Source organism: Erpetoichthys calabaricus, chromosome 3 (genome assembly GCF_900747795.2).
Source record: "Erpetoichthys calabaricus chromosome 3, fErpCal1.3, whole genome shotgun sequence".
Classification (NCBI taxonomy): Eukaryota; Metazoa; Chordata; class Cladistia; order Polypteriformes; family Polypteridae; genus Erpetoichthys; species Erpetoichthys calabaricus.
The window spans coordinates 267,865,839-267,886,598 of NC_041396.2; the positions used below are offsets into that span (position 1 = coordinate 267,865,839).

The following is a 20,760-nucleotide window of genomic DNA, read 5'->3' on the forward strand; positions in this document are numbered from 1 at the left end:
TCTATCTATCTATCTATCTATCTATCTATCTATCTATCTATCTATCTATCTATCTATCTATCTATCTCTCTCTCTCTCTCTCTCTCTCTCTCTCTCTCTCTCTCTCTCTCTCTCTCTCTCTCTCTCTCTCTCTCTCTGTCTGTCTGTCTGTCTGTCTGTCTGTCTGTCTGTCTGTCTAAGACAGGCATTGAGTGTGGGCAGCACAGTGGCAGTGTGGTTTGCATAGCTCCTAAACAGCTCAAAAGTAACTGTTTTATATTTGAACACTCTCTTACTATCTGTGTAAATTTGCTATGCACAGTCTATTTTTGCAAATGTTATGTGAAAGAGTTACATTCTGTCAAGAGCTGGTTCATGCGTTATGCCCATTTTATCTGGGATCGACTTTGGCTACCTGAACTGGAGAGGTGGATGGTATTGAGTGTTGAATTATAAAGCATTGTGATTAAATCAAAGTATCTCAACCCTGTACATTAAATTGAAAATCTCCATTGGGAAGTGAAGTCTAGAGAATAGTTGAGTGAGGAGGTGATGCTGGAACTTAAAGTAAAGATTTTGCACCTCTGGGTTCACAGGTGGCAGCTGGAGTGGTTTAGTGGTTCAGACATGGCCTACTCTGAAGGGATCTGGGGAACACTCAGGGTATGGTGAAGGAGTTAATCTGTCAGCTGGCATCTGCAAATGTTGCATTTCTAAAGAAGATATATAAAAATAGTGTTACATTTTATGAAGTATATTATGTTATTAGCAAATTCCTGTCCAGAAAGAATGGATTGAAAAAAACAATGGGAGTGATGTTAAAGTAAAAATTCTGAGCTTTTTGCTAGAAATGATTTAACAATGTTCATATACTGTACAAACCTGTAATATTTTTTATGTTGTCCAGGAGACACCCTGTCTTGAGCTGGAATTTAATTGGTTTGGTAACAGCGTAAAATTCCCTGACAACCAACAGACAGAAGAACATGCCAACTGGTGTATCTCCCGGGAGCTCGGATACAATTACTGTCTTGTGGGCGCGGTAAGGCTAAAGATCTGCTGTTAGGAAGTAAAAGCTAGACACCACTTTGAATGATTCTACAAGCTCCCAAAATTTTATTGATCACAATCTCCTTGTTTGTCATTAGAGTAATAGACTGGCAAGAGATAATGTACTCAGTGACAGTGACATTGATCAGCTGCGTAGTATCTGTCATCGAGACCCACTCTCAGAACTGACTGAGCAAGAGAAGGATTTCCTTTGGCGGCACAGGTGAGGACCTGTATTTTTATGACAGGCTTTGGAGAAGAGTACTGAAAATAAACTGTTCATGTTAAGAAAATCTATCTGTCTGTCTGAAAGAGTGTGAGTTAAAGAGTAAAAGTTGGCATGCCTAAACTAGAATGAGGCATGAGGGTTTCATATACAAAAGATGGGCATGTGGAGAGCTTGTGGTTGAGAAGAACAAAAGTGAATTTGGGAACTGGAAATTATCTTCTGATATATTGCAGATGGTATGAACTGTAAACATCCTTTTCAATGATTACATGAGAGTTGTAAATTGGGCTCTCCAATATGTATGGAAATTTAATATCTGTGGCAGGTAAAGGGTCCAGTCTCTGTTATGTTCTGTTGTGGTTTTGGCCATGAATTTTGTTTTTGTTTATTGCCATTGTTATTTTTTCTCAACCATTTTCTTTTAATTTGAATTTTGTTAATTCTTTAGTTTTTCTTGTTTATTTTCTATTAATTTCATTTGTTTGTTTAAAAAGTCTTTTGTCTGTTATTACAGTATATTATTGAGTGTTTTTGTGTATTTTATGGTGGATCGTCAAGAACTCTAATTGAATTATTGTTCAGGACAGCTAGAGTGCCTGAGGATTATTGCAAGTGAGAGATGACCAGGAAATGAAAGGGAAGGCCAGAAATTGTGGTCAACAGGAATAGTTAAATTCCCAAAAACAAAATCAACGAACAAGGGGCAAAACAAAGTTGTAAGTCAAAGTCAGGAAAGGTCAAACCAAAAGAGAACAACGCTATTTTTGTATCCATTGAGGCATAATCGAGCACAGGAGTGCCACTTTCTTAATAAAGAACTTCCTGTGACATCATATGTAAGTGCAATGATTAGAGTCACATGATTACAGCGGACAGCTTTGCAGACGTTCATAAACGTTGGACACACAAAAAAAAAAAGAAAACAAGCAAGAGATTTGGGCTATGAATGCAATAACACCCAAATTATTCAAAAATATATATACTAGCTGTGGAAGCCCATGCTGTAAAAAGCCTGGGGTCCTAGAAACTATTGAAATCGTTAGAAAAAAACTGAAATATCGAGATGTCAGGTAATTGAAAGGAACTACTCTGGGCATCTCTCTCCTAGGAGGAATAGTTTTGCCGGCGTGCTCACATTGCTTGTGCATTAGCGGCGGGAGGAAAAGTAAAAGGGAAAATGTTTTGCCGATGTTAGTGTCTAATGACTTTGTCTTTCTTCAGAGGTTTCGTATTACTGACGTGCTGGCCCCGCTTGTGTTATTAGTGGCTAAGCGAGTTTTCTGTTTCCCCGGAGGTGGAGCCCTAACCCAGACTCCACCTCTCACTTCCAGGCTGGACAGACACACACACTTCCATGCGTAGACATTTATATATATCATCACTTGTCCAATACAGTCCCCACAGTGAAGCATGGCGGTCTGAATACTTAGGACCATGTGATATTTCAGTTTTTCTTTTTTAATAAATCTGCAACAATTTCAAAAATTCTTTTTTTTGTCTGTCAATATGGGGTGCTGTGTGTACATTAATGAGGGAAAAAATTAATTTAAATGATTTTAGCAAATGGCTGCAATATGACAAAGAGTGAAAAATTGAAGGGGGTCTGAATACTTTCCGTACCCACTGTATATAAGATTTGTGTGTTTATTACAATAATAAGCCCTAGGTGCAGCAGTTAACATCACGGTTGCACCAGGGGGTTATTAAGGGACCCACAGTCAATGTTTGAATGCAGTGGTGCTAACCTTTGCATGTGTTGTTCTGTTCTACTTTTGGGCTCTCATGCTTTTTGGTTTTTATTGACAATTAGGCCTTTTGTTTTAGCTTACTCTGGTTTAGGCCTTTTTGCTTGTTTCGATCAAATGGGTAGAGGTTAATGTAATGAGTGGGGAGTGTGTAACAAGGCTGAAATGGGGAGAAGCTCCTGTGAAAAGGAAGATGCCCTTAAAATCAGAAGCCCGACAGTTCACAAGAGGTCAGATCCTGTTTAGTCCAACTGTCTAAGAGTCTTGAACTCAGCACTCTGAACCTAACAACCCACTTTCCTGTTCAAGAGCTCTAAGTGCCTCAACAAAATGAAATTGCTACTTGTGTATCTCCCACAGATTAGCAACGGTAATACGGAATAGAAAAAATACAGACAATGCGTACATTATCATACATTAAATGCAACATCAGAAGATATTTACAGGAAATTCTTGTGTAATTATTGTTATTGCTGATTGGCAAAATTTGCCAAAGTGTTTGTCATTACGAATATTAATGGTCACCAGTGAACGTGTTCATCTAATATTTTCATGGATATTCACTGTGTGGCCAGCTAAGACAAATATTTTTTTCTAGAACCCCATGATGCTTTATAAGGCCAGCTTAAAATCACAAAGCTGTAGCAGCCATGCACAGAACTTTTACACGTGTGTTCTGTAAGTATACTACACCTCACATTTTACATTACTGCCCAATGTTTTTCTTTTGCTTTGTACATGCATGATGTCAAAGGCCTCTCAGTATTCCAGCTGGATTTGCATCCCGTGTGTGTTTAAAAACAGTATTTTCATTTGTGGGGTACATTTGTAGATCATGATCCCCGTGTGCTCACTTACCTGCTGCTGCACAATGTGGCTAATTTCCTAAGCCAGCTGAAGTGCAGATAGCCTCATGGTGCATGTGGAGTCAAAGCAAACTTTAAAGGAGCGCTCACCCTCCCTTTCCCCAACTCAGAAAACATGAGACCATGTGAAATAATAATAATAACAAAAGATTTATTACTATTTGCAAGGTGTTTCTATTGTCTTGATGGAAAAAAATGTTCAGATAGATGAAAAGCAAAAAAGATTTATCAGGTGCGTCCAGAGCCAAAACTTCAAACAATGGAGCCAGTCAATTCCATGTCACTGTTTTGTGGCATGGCCAATAAATATCCAGAAGAGTGGAACTCTGTGAGCGCAATGTTTTTTTTACTTATTGCTAGTTTATGGGACTCAAGTGCATCTGTGCAACGGGTGACACCTCAGCACCACACTGGAACAGCGTCAGGTTTTTTTTACAGTTGTTCTGTTTGTGGTTATTGTTCCATATGCATCTTCTGCTGTTTGGAGCATGGTGGTGCAGTGGTTACTTAGCTGTTCACCACAAAATGGCTTTGGAGGCAACTGCACCATATTTTGAAGAAGTGAAGTTGCCTCATTCCATTATGGCCTTTCACTTCTTAACTTGATTTCCTTTTGTCAAGTACCTAATCCAAACATAAGCTGTCATACAAAGAAAGCCAAGTGTATGGAAGTAGCCTTCTTAGCTTAGCTTAAGTAATGGCAGTGGCCCATCTGGCTTGTTCACAGGAAGCGCTCTTGTAGCCTACAATAACAGCGACTCATTTGCCTTTAACCTTATTTTCTAAAGTTGTTAATAAATTGGAAAAAGCACCATGCTAGTCAATACCTCTAACAACTATCCTTGTTAGTTGTTATACTGAGTATTTCCTGAATTAAAATGGCTCCATATGTAGTTGTCTTGGCCATTTCTCAAGTTATTTCTATTTCTTTTATCATTTCTATAATAAAGAAGTTTCACTCTTCATAACAACGAAATATGCTTTTGAAACCTTACCAGCTGCCTGTTCCTAACTATACGGAGAGGTGGGGCAGAACAGATGCACAGGGGCAAGACCAGGGGAATTTTAACAGGTGTTTGAAAATGGATATGCCTGTAATATTTTCTAGAGGGCCTAATATTGGCCCCCAGCATTTCCAGGCTCACAGTACAATGAGGCTTGTTCATTGCAGTCTGCATCACATTGATAGATCAGCCAATTTTTGCTTCTTTCTTAAGATCATTCCCTAGTGACATACATCCTAGAACATGTTATATAATGTACTATTCACATATGCTGAAGCTATAAAAAGAATGCATCCACCTCTCCCCAAAATGATTACATTTTTAGACATTATTTTATTAAATATAGAGTATTCATGCTTTTAGTTGGGACATTTTGTCATAGAAAAACACAAAATCTATTATATACAAATAAAATGAAAATTCTTCACCTTTTTCTAAACTGTATTAAAAAAACAAAACGACATAACATTTTCAAACCTGCTTAATCAAACTCAGTCTCAGGGGGCCAAAGCCTGTCCTAGGAGCACCGTGCATAAAGCATATAGCCCATGACAGACCACACTTACACACACATAAATTAATTGGTAATTAATTACATTTATTTAGTGCTTTTTAACCTACTAAATGTACTTTACATAAACAGCTGGGAACTACTTCATCCACGACCAATGTTTAGTATCCACCTGGATGATGCGACGGAAGCCATTCTTGTGCCAATATGTTCACCACTCATTAGCTGTTAGGTGGTGAAGGGGTGAAATAGATAGTTAGCCAATTAGAGACAGGGAATGATTAGGGGCCAGGATGACCAGGCTGTGGTGGGCAATTTAGCCAAGACATAAGAGTACACCCTACTCATTTCAAAAGGTGCCCAGTACCTTGGCTTTATGTCTCATCCAAAGGACAGTGCCATTTTTTTACAACACAGTGTCTCTGTCACTGCACTTTATTAGAATCTGCACACAGACCACTGGCTAAGTACCCCCTGCTGGCCTCACCAACACCTTTTCCAACAGGAACCTAAACATTTCCTAGATGGTCTCCCATCCAAATCCTGGCAAGGGACCAAGCATGCTTGGTTTCAGGTTGATTATCTGTTCTGAAGTGCAGGTAGTATCGAGTCACTAAGTAATTGTACACACATCTTTTGGGATGTCAAAAGAAAACAGAATGAGAGAACCTACAAACTCCACTCGAGCAATGTCTGGGTGAGGGATTTGGATTGAAGAAGCTAGGTCTGTGAGACCACTGCCCCACCATGTTGCTCGAGAAAATAACTGATTTCATATGTATGTACCCCGCATGAGCTCAAATTCATTAGGTACGAGACTGCAGCCTTTAGTCTTTTATATGACGAGACTCTACCCATTTTTCTGTTCAGTTTTTGCATGTTCTTTAAAACCCTACGGGATATATGGGGAACAATAACTGATACCACATATTCACTATTGAACTTTAAAACATTGATTTTTAATTTTTCACTACATTTCTTTGTTTTGAGGTATTGTCCTGCAAGCATAGCAGTGTTCTGTCAAGTCCAAGACTGTGGCAGGTTTTCTTATGTAATGTCTTTAGAGTTCCGCATTCACCAAACTCTACAGAAATAGGAGTGGCGCAATTCTGCTCAACCCTACTCATCCTGGACACAGTCTATTTTCAGGACATAGGTTTTCTACTATCAAAGCTAGCACCTCTTGGTCAAGAACAGTTTTCATCCCTCGGCAGTCTGTCTTCTCAATATTGTGCGTCATACTTAGAATAAGTAAACTATACCTTAACATTCATTAAACATTCAACATCATGCTACCTACCAATGCAAATGTTCTGCATTGTAGCTGTATTGTCTTTCACTTGTTTTGTCGTATTGTATATGGGTGACCTGTACTATGTTTCATGTACCTGACTGGACAAATTGAGTAAGATTTCCTGTGTACATCTGTACAAAAGGCATATAAAGAATCTCTGTTTCTTTCTCTGTCCATCCTGTTTTGGCCTTTAACTTCACAAGTACTCTAAAGTCTGTCTCAGATGATGTAACCACAGTGTTTTGTAGTAGAGGAAGTACAGTTTTATATGTGCTTTCACATCAAGGCTGTGATTTATAACCTAACGCCTATTAACCTTCTTCATCATTTGTGTACACTGTCTGGATGTTGATAGTGATGAGTCAACTATGACACCTACATTTTTCTCATAAGGTGTACTTTCAAGCTTCAGACCTCTCATTGTGTATTCAGATCTTATGGCTTTATTATGGATATTTTACTAGTGTGTAGAAAATAGACTAGGAAAGAGGAAGAGGGAGAGAGTACAAGAGAATGAGTGAAATTGTTTGTCAAGGAACAGGAGATGAAGATGAAGACAAGTGTCCTCTCTACAGAAAAGTAGGAAAAAAGCAAGAATGTTTATATTACAGTTAAAATATTAAATATTAAAGTTTGACACATACTCTACTTCAAAACACTAATTAGTGCAATTGTTTTCATATTTCAGACAGTACTGTGTGAGTATGCCAGAGATACTGCCCAAGCTTCTGCTGTCTGTGAAATGGAACTCCCGGGATGAAGTAGCCCAGGTGAGGAGGGCTGGAGATAAGATGACCTTTGTGGCTTTCATTGTGTATAAACAGATAACAGCAATTGTCTGTGGAGAAACACGGCTACCAGTTTTTACGGACAGGAAAAATGTAAATCCTAGGACATAAATCAAAATGAAATATTTGTATGTATTTGTCCAACAATATTAGAATGTTGTGAGTATTTAGAGGCACACTGCCAGTTCAAGACTGGCATAGCCTTACAAGTCCTCCATTTATATTTATGTATGTGTGTTTATTGAACAAGGTGCACTGTGGTGCTGTAGTTTAAATAGCTGTCTCACAAGTCTTGGGTTTATAAAACTAAACTTTCCAAACTGCTTTGTTTTGAATTATCATTCTGTAACTTCATATTTATAGTTTTTTGTTTGTAACCTTCAGTATGGATTCATGTGCTGCTGCCTTTCAGCTCCAGAATGGTCAGTTCAGATACCTGCCTAGTCATTACTGGTGTGAAGTCTGCATGCTCTTCTTGTGTTAGTGTAGGTTTTCCCCTCCAAGTACTCTGGTTATAGTCCCATATCTCATGAACAGGTTTTAGATTAATTAGTGAGTTTAAATTGTATCTGTATGACTGTACCCATGGGAGTGCTTGAACACGAATCCAGTCAGGGATTTGTTCTGTCTTGTACCAATTCACCAGCTTCCAGTAATGCCTGAACTGTATATAGAGCTTAGAGAATGGAAAGTTAGATAGATATTTATTTAAGTGATCTGTAGTTAGTGCTGCTACCTCACATCTCCAGGAGACTGAGTTCAAATTCCATCCTGGTTACTGTCTTTGTGGAGCTTGCATGTTCTCAGTGTGGTTTTTCTCTTATGTTTATTGTTTTGCTGTCTACTTATACATGCCAAAGACATGTTGATTACCTTGTGATATTAAATTCACCCTTTATGGTTATGTGACACGGTGGCGCAATGGGTAGCGCTGCTGCCTTGCAGTTAGGAGACCCGGGTTCACTTCCCAGGTCCTCCACTACGTGGAATTTGCATGTTCTCCCCGTGTCTGCGTGGGTTTCCGCCGGGTGCTCCGGTTTCCTCCCACAGTCCAAAGACATGCAGGTGATTCTAAATTGTGTGTGTGCCCTGTGGTGGGCTGGCACTCTACCCAGGGTTTGTTTCCTGCCTTGCGCCCTGGGATTGGCTCCAGAAGACTCCCGTGACCCTGTAGTTAGGATATAGCAGGTTGGATAATGGATGGTTATGTGAATTAAATTTGCTCTGTTTAGTTTTAGTTTGTTTCTGCTTTCTGACCAGTACTGCCAGCATAGGCTTAGTACTTTGCAAAACTGACCCTGACAAAAACATAAATGGACATAATATTCAAAACTTACAAATTTACAATTTTTGACTTCTGCAGTTAGAGTACGGGCAGTTTAGATCACATGTTCTGTGTTACATGAGGATTCAGTGGTTGGCATTGAATCACACCCACATCCACTTATAAAGTGTGCAGTGCCAACTGAGCTGTGGAAACTTTTAATTGCATTAGTAACGAAGCAACCTATTAGACATTTGAGGACTGAATCTTCCTGTGAAAGTAATTGTGTTAAATATTTTTTTGTGTTGTCTTCAGGTGACTGTGTTCCAACTGTACAAATAAATATAAGCAATCAAATTCACTATAGGTCTGTAGTGATTGATTGCCTTCAAATGGTGCTCTCTGTGGACAAGTGATATCTAAAATAAATATTGTCTCTTTCAAAGCACAATCAAAGCATTTTTACATTTTCTGTATAATTCAGTACATGGAGTAACACTGTAAATCTTCATAGTGGGATTTCAATTTAAGCCCACCACTTTACTCACTAAAAGGCATCCATTTGTGACCTATTTAGAAATGTAACGGGAGCAGTTGGAAGCAGCACATGTTCGCTTTTGACTTATTCCAATGCTGAATGCTTTATTTTGTGCTGCGAGTATTTTCCTGTACTAGTGCTGTTTCCTAAAGTCACATTCCTTTCTCAGTTTTCTGATGTCTTTTTATTTCTTTATACTCTATTTGTTTTACTTCTTCCTCACTTTTCACTTTTTCATTACAGATGTACTGCCTGCTGAAGGACTGGCCCCTGATGAAGCCAGAGCTGGCATTAGAGCTGCTTGACTGTAATTTCCCAGACCCAGTGGTGCGTGATTTTGCCCTCAAGTGTTTAGTGAAGGGGCTGACAGATGACAAGCTGTCTCAATACTTGCTACAGCTGGTACAGGTGAGATGTTTATTATTTTCATCATACAACATTTAATTGACTCAGCACTTACTGTGCGGAGACCCAGTAAACAACAGTCTGTTTCTTTGCTTTCAGGTACTCAAATATGAGCAATACTTAGATAATCCACTTGCTCGTTTTCTCATCAAAAAAGCACTGACCAACCAACGCATTGGCCACTTCTTCTTCTGGCATCTTAAGTAAGTTACATAACATAAAATAGCATTTTTAACAATCATGATGGGTTATTGAGTGTAGATTGCGTGGCAGAAATGGCTGATTTATTCCATTAAAATTAAATCTACAGCACAATAACATGCAAAAAGTGAAGGGGCCCACTGCATATATTGTATGCAACTATAGGCTTATACATATACAATATGTTATATATATTTGCCAGTATCTATCTATCTATCTATCTATCTATCTATCTATCTGTCTATCTATCTATCTATCTATCTATCTATCTATCTATCTATCTATCTATCTATCTATCTATCTATCTATCTATCTATCTATCTATCTATCTATCTATCTATCTATCTATCTATCTATCTATCCTTGGAAAAACTCTGAGGTCATGCATTAATTGGATGCTGATATTATTTTCTTTGCATGCATAGACTAAGATAAAGTAAACTGAAATAATGGGTGCATATTTAAAGATAATCATTATACTCTCATGATCTTTGAATTTTGTAGTTATGTTAGGCTAATCATTTTATTTCAGAGACCCAAATTTAACATATATGTGTATGGGGACTTCATGGTAAAATTATGATTATTTGTATAAGAGATTAGATAAGACAGCATAAAGGTTTGGGGCACCTGAAGGCAAAATATATAACTGAAATGAAAATAAATCCATTAAACAAATGACTTTGAGAAAAAAAACATAATTTTAGACACAAGTCTAAATCTTCATTGCCTTAAGATAGAAGATCTTCCGGTTTTGAGGACTTCTGGCAGGAAGAGGCAGGTCCAAGCAGACGGACACCAGTGGTAGTAAACCTATCAATCTTCCAGTCTGCACAGAGGAAAGGAGGAGAGACATTAACACACAGCGCCAACCCCTGGAGTGGCGGGTTATTACCATTACTAGAGCCCTTCAGCTGTCCCCCATGTGCACGTGCAAGACAATTGTCACCATCACTGTCATCTACCTGTTAGGCTAGTGGGTTAAACTGAATGTTTGTTTAAAATACTGTTAAATAGTAATCTGTTTTTACTCCTATGAAAAATATTTGATCTTTTTATAGAAATGTGAAATGCAGAAATGACAGAAACCTTGTCAATCCATTCCAATTGTGACATATTTTCTAAAATGCATGTATTTTTCTGAGATAGTCTTGCCGAGTGGCTCCTGTCTTGTGTCCTCAGCTTTCTAAGTACAGATCCAGCAGTAATGATTCCACTCAAAGTATCATTAAACACTTGCTTATGTGAGCTGATAAATTCACAGACATTATGTGCTGTAAATATTTGCAGTCAGCTTGTAACTGGTATTCCTGGTTGTCCATTACATTGCATCTGTCTGATGAATTCATTTTTAAGAATTTTTCATATTCAGGATAGATATTAGTACACAGTCATATCGGATATGAATTGCTTGCAAAATGAATTTGAGCAGTCAAAAAAAAGGATATGAACCAAAAATCAGAACTGAGTAACTTCTACCTACAGTCTAAATGTAGCTTTTGTAGCCTATCGCAACATATGGATGCAAACACAACTGCATTGCTCTGAGAATATGGATCAGCTGTCCCTAAGCCCCCAACGGCGGTGCCTATGACTGTGATATTGCTTCTGATGTTCATTTACACTGTGGTGGGTTGGCACCCTGCCTGGGATTGGTTCCTGCCTTGTGCCCTGTGTTGGCTGGGATTGGCTCCAGCAGACCCCCATGACCCTGTGTTCAGATTCAGCGGGTTGGAAAATGGATGGATGGATGGATGGATGTTCATTTACATTTCTAATACCAATTTTTTAACTTTTATTTTTTTACTTTATACAGTATCTCACGTAACCTCATATCTACACTGTTTTTGTTATTTGGTGTGTATGTGTCAAATCTACTATTGATGATTTCAATGATTGTGTTAGTGATGCTGGTCCTCATGATTCCTGAGTTTGCCATCCATAGCTCATCTTATATCACACTTTCCTTTTATTTATGTGATTCAGATTTATTTTTGATCATTTAATTTATCATTATGTTTAGTTCCAACTCATCTGATAGTCCTTGTGATAATTGTTTTGCTGTGTTTCCTTAATTCAGCTATTCACTTTTACTTTATGCCTGTAGTTCAAATCAAGCATTGACAGTTAAGCTTACTTTAATCTTGTTACAAATGTTCATTGCCATCAGTTCAGTTCTGTCCTTATGACTGTTTCATTGTCATTGTCAAATTTTATATCTAGATCAGACATTGATCCTCACTATTATCTTATCTTTTTTGATCTACATCTACTTTTCTTAACTAAATTCAGCATTATTCGATTTCTGTGGTCCACTTTCATCTCTCATGGTTATCTTTACTGTTACATTAACTGTAGGGTTCAGTTCCACCTCTCATTCTCTGATTCTGTTATTTCTCCTTTGAAATTTACTTTAGAGATTCGTATCCTGTCTTGACTTGGATTTTCTTTTTTTTTTTCCTTTCATTGCTTAATACATTAGGTCAGAAATGCACAACAAGACAGTGAGTTTGCGGTTTGGTCTGTTGCTGGAGGCATTCTGTCGAGCTTGTGGGATGTACCTGAAACATTTAAACAGGCAGGTGGAAGCCATGGAAAAGCTCATTAATTTGACTGATATCCTGAAGCAGGAAAAGAAGGATGAGCCACCAAAGGTAAGGTTTATAGTTTAGGAACCAGCTAGCATATGAGTCGAGGTTTATCAATTATGTAGACTCAGATGGCAGCAGGTAGTAACTGCAGCCCCTCTAGTGACTGTACTGTATATGTCCTGTGTTCATCCGTTAGACTGAACATTAGGGTAGAGAGAATTTGTCATACAGCATTGTATGTTTCTTTTTAGACACAAATGAAGTTTTTAGTTGAACAAATGAGCCGCCCTGACTACATGGAAGCTCTTCAAGGGTTTGTGTGTCCATTAAATCCTGTCCACCAGCTAGGGAATCTCAGGTAAATACCACATTCTATCTCAAGGGAATCTCTCTTCTTCTCGTTATAAATATGATTGTTTCTAGTTTGTACTACGTAAAGTTTCTTTTTTTATTTGTGACTCATAATGAATTGTGTTGCCTTAATACCCTATTTCTTGAATGACATGCATGATTCAGGACAGGGATACTTTTGGGCATAATCGGATCTTGTTCATGTGTGTTTATTCTAGCTTCCTACCTTAGTGTCAAGACTTAAAGTTCAAGAGTTGTCAATATTACTTCTCCCCATGTGCCCTATTGTGCCTGGTCTAGTGTCTGTACTACATTTGTTACATGGCATTGCTGACTGGGAAAAACATAGCTGTTCAACGAAGTGCACAAAATGAGTTGAACAGATAGATAGATAGATAGATAGATAGATAGATAGATAGATAGATAGATAGATAGATAGATAGATAGATAGATAGATAGATAGATAGATAGATAGATAGATAGATAGATAGATAGATAGATAGATAGATAGATAGATAGATAGATAGTTCAAATTTGTTGTCATTGGGAAAAGTACAGTATTTGTTGGTGGTACTGTTGTTGCAGAGGCATGCAGCAATTTTATGATCATTACAAATATCAGTAAATATATAACCAGAGGACATGTAACTGAGCTGTGGATCCTCAGTATAGCTGAACTGGAAGAATTGGTACATAGTGGTGTCTTAGACATAGGTCAAGTTGGTGATTGTATGGTAGTTAATGGTTTAATAGACCAGGGATAATAACTATTTGAAAGTTTATGCATGTTGCATTGAATGGCATTATTTTATGTGTCTGGCTGGCAAGGGATCCCAGTTTCTCGCTAAGATGTGTGGTTGTGATGAAGTGAATAATCAGATTCAACGTCTTTGACTCAATCTCTTTTGAAACCTCCACAGACTAGAGGAGTGCCGTTTTATGTCTTCTGCTAAAAGGCCGCTGTGGCTGAACTGGGAGAACCCTGACATTATGAGTGAGCTACTCTTCACCAACAATGAGATAATCTTCAAAAATGGTGATGGTAAGTCAAAGAGATCGGAAGAAGGGAGTAATGAGAATGAGGAAAACATTACATTTAAAAGTAAGAGAGGTAAAGAGAACTGGGGATCTGAGAAGGTGATGTTCAGTATTTTTTCATTTAACTATAACTAGTCTTTAAAAATGTCAGTAGAGGAAAGCTTTACCTTGAAAGGCACATTTCTCTGGCAGTAAGTGTACATTCAGTATGTCAGTTTTATGTCTGCATATGGCTGGTGTAGAGGTAGATGCAGGATGGGATTTTATTTGTGGAGTCAGCCAATGATATGCTAGTTGTCACTTTTTAAAAGACCAGGAAAATTATATTTTTAACATAACAGGTTGTGTTATTAGATAAATTACTTTGTTTTATTAGATGCACAGGTTATTAATTAAAGAGTAAGAATGAGAATTTATTCACATTTATTGGCCAAGTATTTTCCCACATACAAGGAATTTGACACCTGAGATAAATACAAAACAATGAATGTAAACACATGCATACAAAGTGCAAGACAATGCAAGACAAACTAAAAAAACTGAATTAAGCATTACTTTGTGTAAAAAATATTGCAAGATATTTTGGTGTCCGGACTGAACAGAACAGCCAGTTTAACTATTTATGAGCTCAATGGTCTGTGGAAAGAAACTGTTCTTAAATCTCGTTGTTTTGGTGTAGTTTAGTCTTAATGTCTGGCAAATGGGAAAGGATCAAAGAGGTTGTGGCCTGGATGTGGTGGGCCAGTGATGATTTTCCCAGCCCACTTCATATCTCTGGAGTAGTACAGGTCCTGTAACGTGGGAAGACTGGTGAGAGCGATCTTTTCAGCAGACCTGCAACACCAAATGCAAACCTTGCAGTTAGTTCAGATTTTATATTGCAGTCTATGCTTTATTGACTGGGCTCTTCCATCTGTTGCAGACCTGTATGCATCTAGTGTCATAAACCATGTCAACAGGATTACCACTGGATCATACTTAACTTCCACAAAGTCCTCTCTGGTAAATGCGTTAGGTCAATTAAAACTAAAACTAGCAGGCACCAAAAGGAGTTTATTTCCCAGAGCCATAGTCCTGACAAACTAATAATTTACCTGTTTGCTCTTTCATATATGAGAATGTGAGAGTGTGTGTGTTTGTGTTTGCATGTGTATGAATATGCATAAGAATGTGCAGTGCCGGTGCCAGGTTATTTTGCACCCTGGGCCAAGCTTATTAGTACACCAGTAGCAGTGTTCAGTAGCTAACCCGTACGGCTGGATCCCCCCCTTATGATCTGAGCCCTAGGCGAATGCCTAATTCGTCTTAATGGTGATGCTGGCCCCAAGTATGTGTGTGTGCATACACAGGATACACACACACACTTTCGTGAATACACATTTGCACTTCTTTTTTACAATTGCACTATTCTGCTACTGTTTATAATGTTAACTTATGTTATTTATGCTATTTGTATGTGATGTTGTGTTCTGTTATATGCAGTTCCAAAGCTATAAAGCTAAAATCTTGTACATTAAGTACTGGTGAATAAAAGTGATGCAGATTCTGTTTAATGACATGATTTTCTTTTTTTTTTGTCCACTAGAGGGTAGTGCTACTCTCTAAATAAGATTTCTTTGGCCATTTTCATTTTCAGATCTGAGGCAGGACATGCTAACTTTGCAAATCATTAAAATCATGGAAAACATCTGGCAGAACCAAGGACTTGACCTCAGGTGACCAAAGCATTTGATTTCCATGTGTGCTGGATTTTATTTTTTACTTTCTCCATTTACCAGGGTGCTCCTCTCATCCCTGCAGGATGCTTCCCTATGGCTGTCTGTCTATAGGTGACTGCGTGGGACTAATAGAGGTTGTGAAGAACTCGCACACCATCATGCAGATCCAGTGTAAAGGAGGCCTGAAAACAGCATTACAATTCAACAGTAATGCACTTCATCAGTGGCTTAAAGAGAAGAACAAGGGAGATACGTGAGTGTGTGGAAACATTTACTCCACATTATAAACTCTGCTCTCTCTGCCCATGTCCTTTTAATTGTGCTGTTTTTTTTGCAGTGCATACAATAAACACGTGTTTGAAGATTTCACAAACTAATTATAACCCTGTACTTGGCCATAATTAAGATGAGTTCTTTATCAAGAACATGGCTACAGAAATGATCACTTGTGATCAGTAAATTTCACATATGTTAGAACATTTTTTCTTTATTTTGTATAACTAATGACACAGGGCATAAGTTACCAAATAGTATGGAAGATTAGGGACCTGACTATTTGGTGAATATCATTGGCAAGTTTTGTTGAGATGAATGACCTGTTCTTGTCATAATTGTTTTATTGTTCTAATATTTAATATTTATATTAACATTTAATTTTCTAACAGTGGCAAATAAAGATCTGTCTATCTATCTATCTATCTATCTATCTATCTGTCTATCTTCTAATATTGATGTAATAAAGTGGCAGTATTCATAGGTCACTTTGCTTCAACCATCCATCCATCCATTATCCAACCTGCTGAATCCGAACACAGGGTCATGGGGGTCTGCTGGAGCCAATCCCAGCCAACACAGGGCACAAGGCAGGAAACAATCCCAGGCAGGGTGCCAACCCACCGCAGGACACACACAAACACACCCACACACCAAGCACACACTAGGGCCAATTTAGAATCGCCAGTCCACCTAACCTGCATGTCTTTGGACTGTGGGAGGAAACCGGAGCGCCCAGAGGAAACCCACGCAGACACGGGGAGAACATGCAAACTCCACGCAGGGAGGACCCGGGAAGCGAACCCAGGTCCCCAGGTCTCCTAACTGCGAGGCAGCAGCGCTACCCACTGCGCCAGCGTGTTTGCTTCAACCTTTTCTTATTATTTCTTATTTTATAACAAGCATAATCTCTGTTCCATGAGTGGCAATTATGAGCATAATAGACATTCACACTTAATTCTTGCATCCCTAGCCATGCCTATGTTGATTTTCTTGCAAAGTGAACCACTGCTTCTGCATGCAAACCTTTATTTTAATTTAACAAACACATATCAGTGACATAACTGCCTGAAGTTTGTTTATCAGGTGTACTTATCAAAGGATAATCTGTAAAAATCCTAAATATAAAATATAGGTTTACCGTGGCCTCACTGATGTCTTCTAGCCATTGCCTATGAGGTATGGACTAGTAACATGCCTACATCTGAAGAGATCTGCTTTCACAAGTACAGTACAGTTGTTTTTACCAACATCTTTTTTACATTCTCTTTTTAGATATGATGCTGCCATTGATTTATTCACCCGTTCCTGCGCTGGCTACTGTGTGGCCACATTCATCCTGGGCATTGGCGACCGTCACAACAGCAACATCATGGTTAAGGATGATGGGCAGGTCAGTTTAGACTTTACTACAAATAATTCTAGCTGATGATGCTGGTTTATATAACTTTTATTTCCTTTATTGTGTTATTTGTTGATCTGTTCTTTAGGCTGTAGTTAAAAAAATTCTCATGTTACTCATGACAGATAATCCACATGACTCTTATCCATTCATATGATCAAAACATGCAAAATGCATGCATTTTTTGCTAAAGTATTATTACGGAAAAATTAGCCTACATCATAAACAGGAAAGGTACTTTCCCATAGTACTATGCTTTTGAATAGAAAATCTGCCTCAGCCCCTCATTCATTGGTCAAGAGTCCTGATTTCAATTCAAAAGTTTGTTGATGCTGTCCACTAATTAATTTGGAAGTAAGTATTAGTAGTACTTTAGCAAAAAACACATATGATTTGCATGTTTTGTGCACACAGCTAGGAAACAGACATGTGGATTACGTACCACGAGTAACGTAAGTTTTTTTTTCTTAACTATATGGGGTAGGTAACATAAAAATATATATAGGATTTGGGTTTAGTATTACTTTAAATAAAACAGGACTCTACACTTGATAAACCAACAATACAATGACTAATATTTCAGAAACAAGAACCTTAGTACAGATAGCTTAAGATCCTAAAGGCTAATTGGAAGGCAAGATTAAATACCAAGTCAAAAATTCAAAACCAGATGAACAACCTGAAAAAATGGACTAGTAAATAGAACAATTCTTAAGTAAATAGCCACTGAAAAAGAAGTCCTACATTTACTAAATGCCCCAGCATTTCTAGGGCTAGAGCAGTCCTTTAAATAAACCACAGATCCCTGCCATAGTAGGAGGCCATGTGTCTTTGGGTTCTAGGGAAAGGAATTAAGAAACGAAAGAAACATGATGAAAAATAAATGAAAAACACTGACATAAGGTTAGACTATAGCACTACAGATCCAGCTAAACTCAGACACATAGACTGATTGTTAGGTTGCTAAAGCTGTTTATGCCACGCTAGATGAAAGCGATGCAAAGAAGTAAGCAAAAAATGAAGTAGGAAGTGACTTGCAAACCACCAGGAAGAAATTAAGCCCTGTTTTATTGTGTAGGGTCTTATGGTGAGCCTGTTTTCCCCTTTTATACTCTTTATTGTGTAGACCTTACATAAAATGTCTAAAGTCACATACACTTACCACTACGTGATCGGGTACTTTAGCACTTCCTACCCCCTTCCTTTCTACATCTTTAACCTCAGGCAATTAGAAAGAGTAAAGAAACAGGTAAGAGTTAAATTACACATTTATCTAAGTATTATTGATAAAATGCCTAAATATATTAAGGAAGCAGAATACTATGTAATTATTGGCAAACCATACCCTTAACAGTCCAAGTAGCAGTGCATCTTGCATCCATAGGTAGCTCTTGGCTTAACTTCAGTCTAGCTTGCTTTGCTACCATATGGCCTTTGAAGCTGTCTTCATCATGGTCTTCTCTTCATAGCCATATGATGAGAAGAGATAGGTAAAGGTAAGGTGACCAACTTTATACCATTCTTAAACCAATGGGGTGTCGTGGTACAGCATAGCCTCTGATTCAAAACCAATCATAAACAGCCATACTTTAGACCAATAGAATTACATTTCCAGTCCCTTCCTGACCAATAACCAATGAAAGCGCTCAGGTACAACTCATCCCCCAGTTGCCTTGTTTAGTCAGTTTATGGTCTTCCTGCGATGGGTGGCTTATAGGCTCTAAGTTCAAACACAGTCACCCTTGCCAAGCTGGTCTGATGCTCCATCCCACTCACCATAAATTTAGTAAGATGAGGCTGACTACTTGTGTACTGGACCCAATCCCCACCACACTACTTAAATCATGCCTTCATGCCATAATCCCGACTGTTACAACAATAATAAACTCATCCCTTGACACTGGCTCTGTGCCGCTCACTTTTAAAATTGCTTCTGTAACCCCAATGTTAAAAAAGTCTGGTCTTGATGCTGACAATCTTAACAATTTCCGGCCTATTTCCCAAGTTACTTTTCCTGTCAAAAGTTCTTGAGCGTGTTGTAGCTTCCCAACTCACCAATTACCTAACCTCTAATAATTTGATTGAACCCTTTCAGTCTGGTTTCAGGGCGTGGCACAGCTGTGAAACTGCTCTGCTACGGGTAACCAATGATTTGCTTATGGCAGCAGACTCTGGACAAACCAGCATATTAATTCTGTTAGACCTCAGTGCAGCATTTGACACAGTCAGACATGACATCCTACTGTCCAGAATGGAGAACATGCTGGGTATCTCTGGCACTGCTCTCCAGTGGTTCAAGTCCTATCTGACTGATAGGCAAGAGTTTGTTAGTCTTAGCAAGAGCAGATCCAGCTTAGCGCCAGTCACACAAGGAGTCCCTCAAGGCTCTGTCCTCGGTCCTCTGCTTTTCTGTATTTACATGCTTCCCCTTGGCCATATTATCCGTAGCTATGGACTGGGTTATCATTTTTATGCAGATGATACTCAACTCTATTTCAATGTTAAAAGTGGAACTTCATCAGAGCTTTCTCAGCTCACAACCTGCCTTAGTGAAATTAAAACCTGGATGGAGCAGAACTCTTTAAAAGTAAATTGCAATAAAACTGAACTCCTGCAAATTGGGACTAAAATGCAACTTAATAAAATGAGCTCCTTCCCAGTCCATCTTGGCGGTGATCTCATCAGACCTGCCTCTACTGTAAAAAATCTTGGTGTCATTTTTGATTCCTCCCTCTCTTATTTCGCCCACATAAATCACATTAAGAAACTTTCTTACTTTCACCTCCGTAACATATCCCGTGTTCGCTCCTTCCTCTCCTTTTCTAACGCGGAGAAACTTGTCCATGCTTTTATCACATCCCGCATCGATTATTGTAACTCCCTACTGCAGGTGTCCCTTCTAATCTTATATCACAGCTCCAGCTTATTCAAAACTCAGCTGCAAGAGTCCTTACTCGAACCAGCAGCAGCGAGCACATCACACCCATTCTGCTCCGTCTCCACTGGCTCCCTGTGTCTTATAGAATCGAATATAAAATCCTACTAATAACTTTCAAAGCCTTAAATAACCTTGCACCAAACTACATCAGTGACCTTCTCCATCACTATGTGCCTGCCCGCCCACTAAGGTCCTCTGATTCTGGTAATCTTGTTGTGCCCCACACTAATCTACACTCTATGGGTGACAGGGCCTTCAGCTGTATAGCGCCCAGACTCTGGAATGACCTACCAAAATTAATCAGGTCAGCTGACTCCATGAATTCTTTTAAAAAACAACTGAAAACTCATCTGTTCAGGAAGGCTTTTAGCTCTACTTGACTTTATTACCTTTCTCTCAGTTTACTTCTCTGTCAAGATGCTAATGTAACCTGTGTGTGTGTGCTAGACCATCAATTATGTTGTTGTTTCTTTTTTTTTTCCGAATTCACTGTCTTAATCTTCTTTATTTATTTATCTGGTTTGTACAATGCTATATATTGTATACGCTGCCGTTCTTTATTATATTCTGTAAGT

The 20,760-nt window shown here is 38.5% G+C and overlaps 1 protein-coding gene across 1 annotated transcript in view; it reads left to right on the plus strand.

The window, feature by feature from the left end:
• The window catches only part of zgc:158659 (uncharacterized protein LOC791141 homolog), a 114,794-nt gene that overhangs the window by 80,700 nt on the left and 13,334 nt on the right, over positions 1-20,760 (plus strand). The window contains exons 10-20 of the mRNA XM_028798226.2: positions 887-1,021; positions 1,128-1,252; positions 7,367-7,448; positions 9,512-9,676; positions 9,773-9,876; positions 12,357-12,528; positions 12,717-12,823; positions 13,737-13,858; positions 15,491-15,569; positions 15,655-15,825; positions 17,121-17,238. Coding sequence (XP_028654059.1) covers positions 887-1,021; positions 1,128-1,252; positions 7,367-7,448; positions 9,512-9,676; positions 9,773-9,876; positions 12,357-12,528; positions 12,717-12,823; positions 13,737-13,858; positions 15,491-15,569; positions 15,655-15,825; positions 17,121-17,238 — 1,380 coding nt within the window. The remainder of the gene's footprint in view (positions 1-886; positions 1,022-1,127; positions 1,253-7,366; positions 7,449-9,511; positions 9,677-9,772; positions 9,877-12,356; positions 12,529-12,716; positions 12,824-13,736; positions 13,859-15,490; positions 15,570-15,654; positions 15,826-17,120; positions 17,239-20,760) is intronic.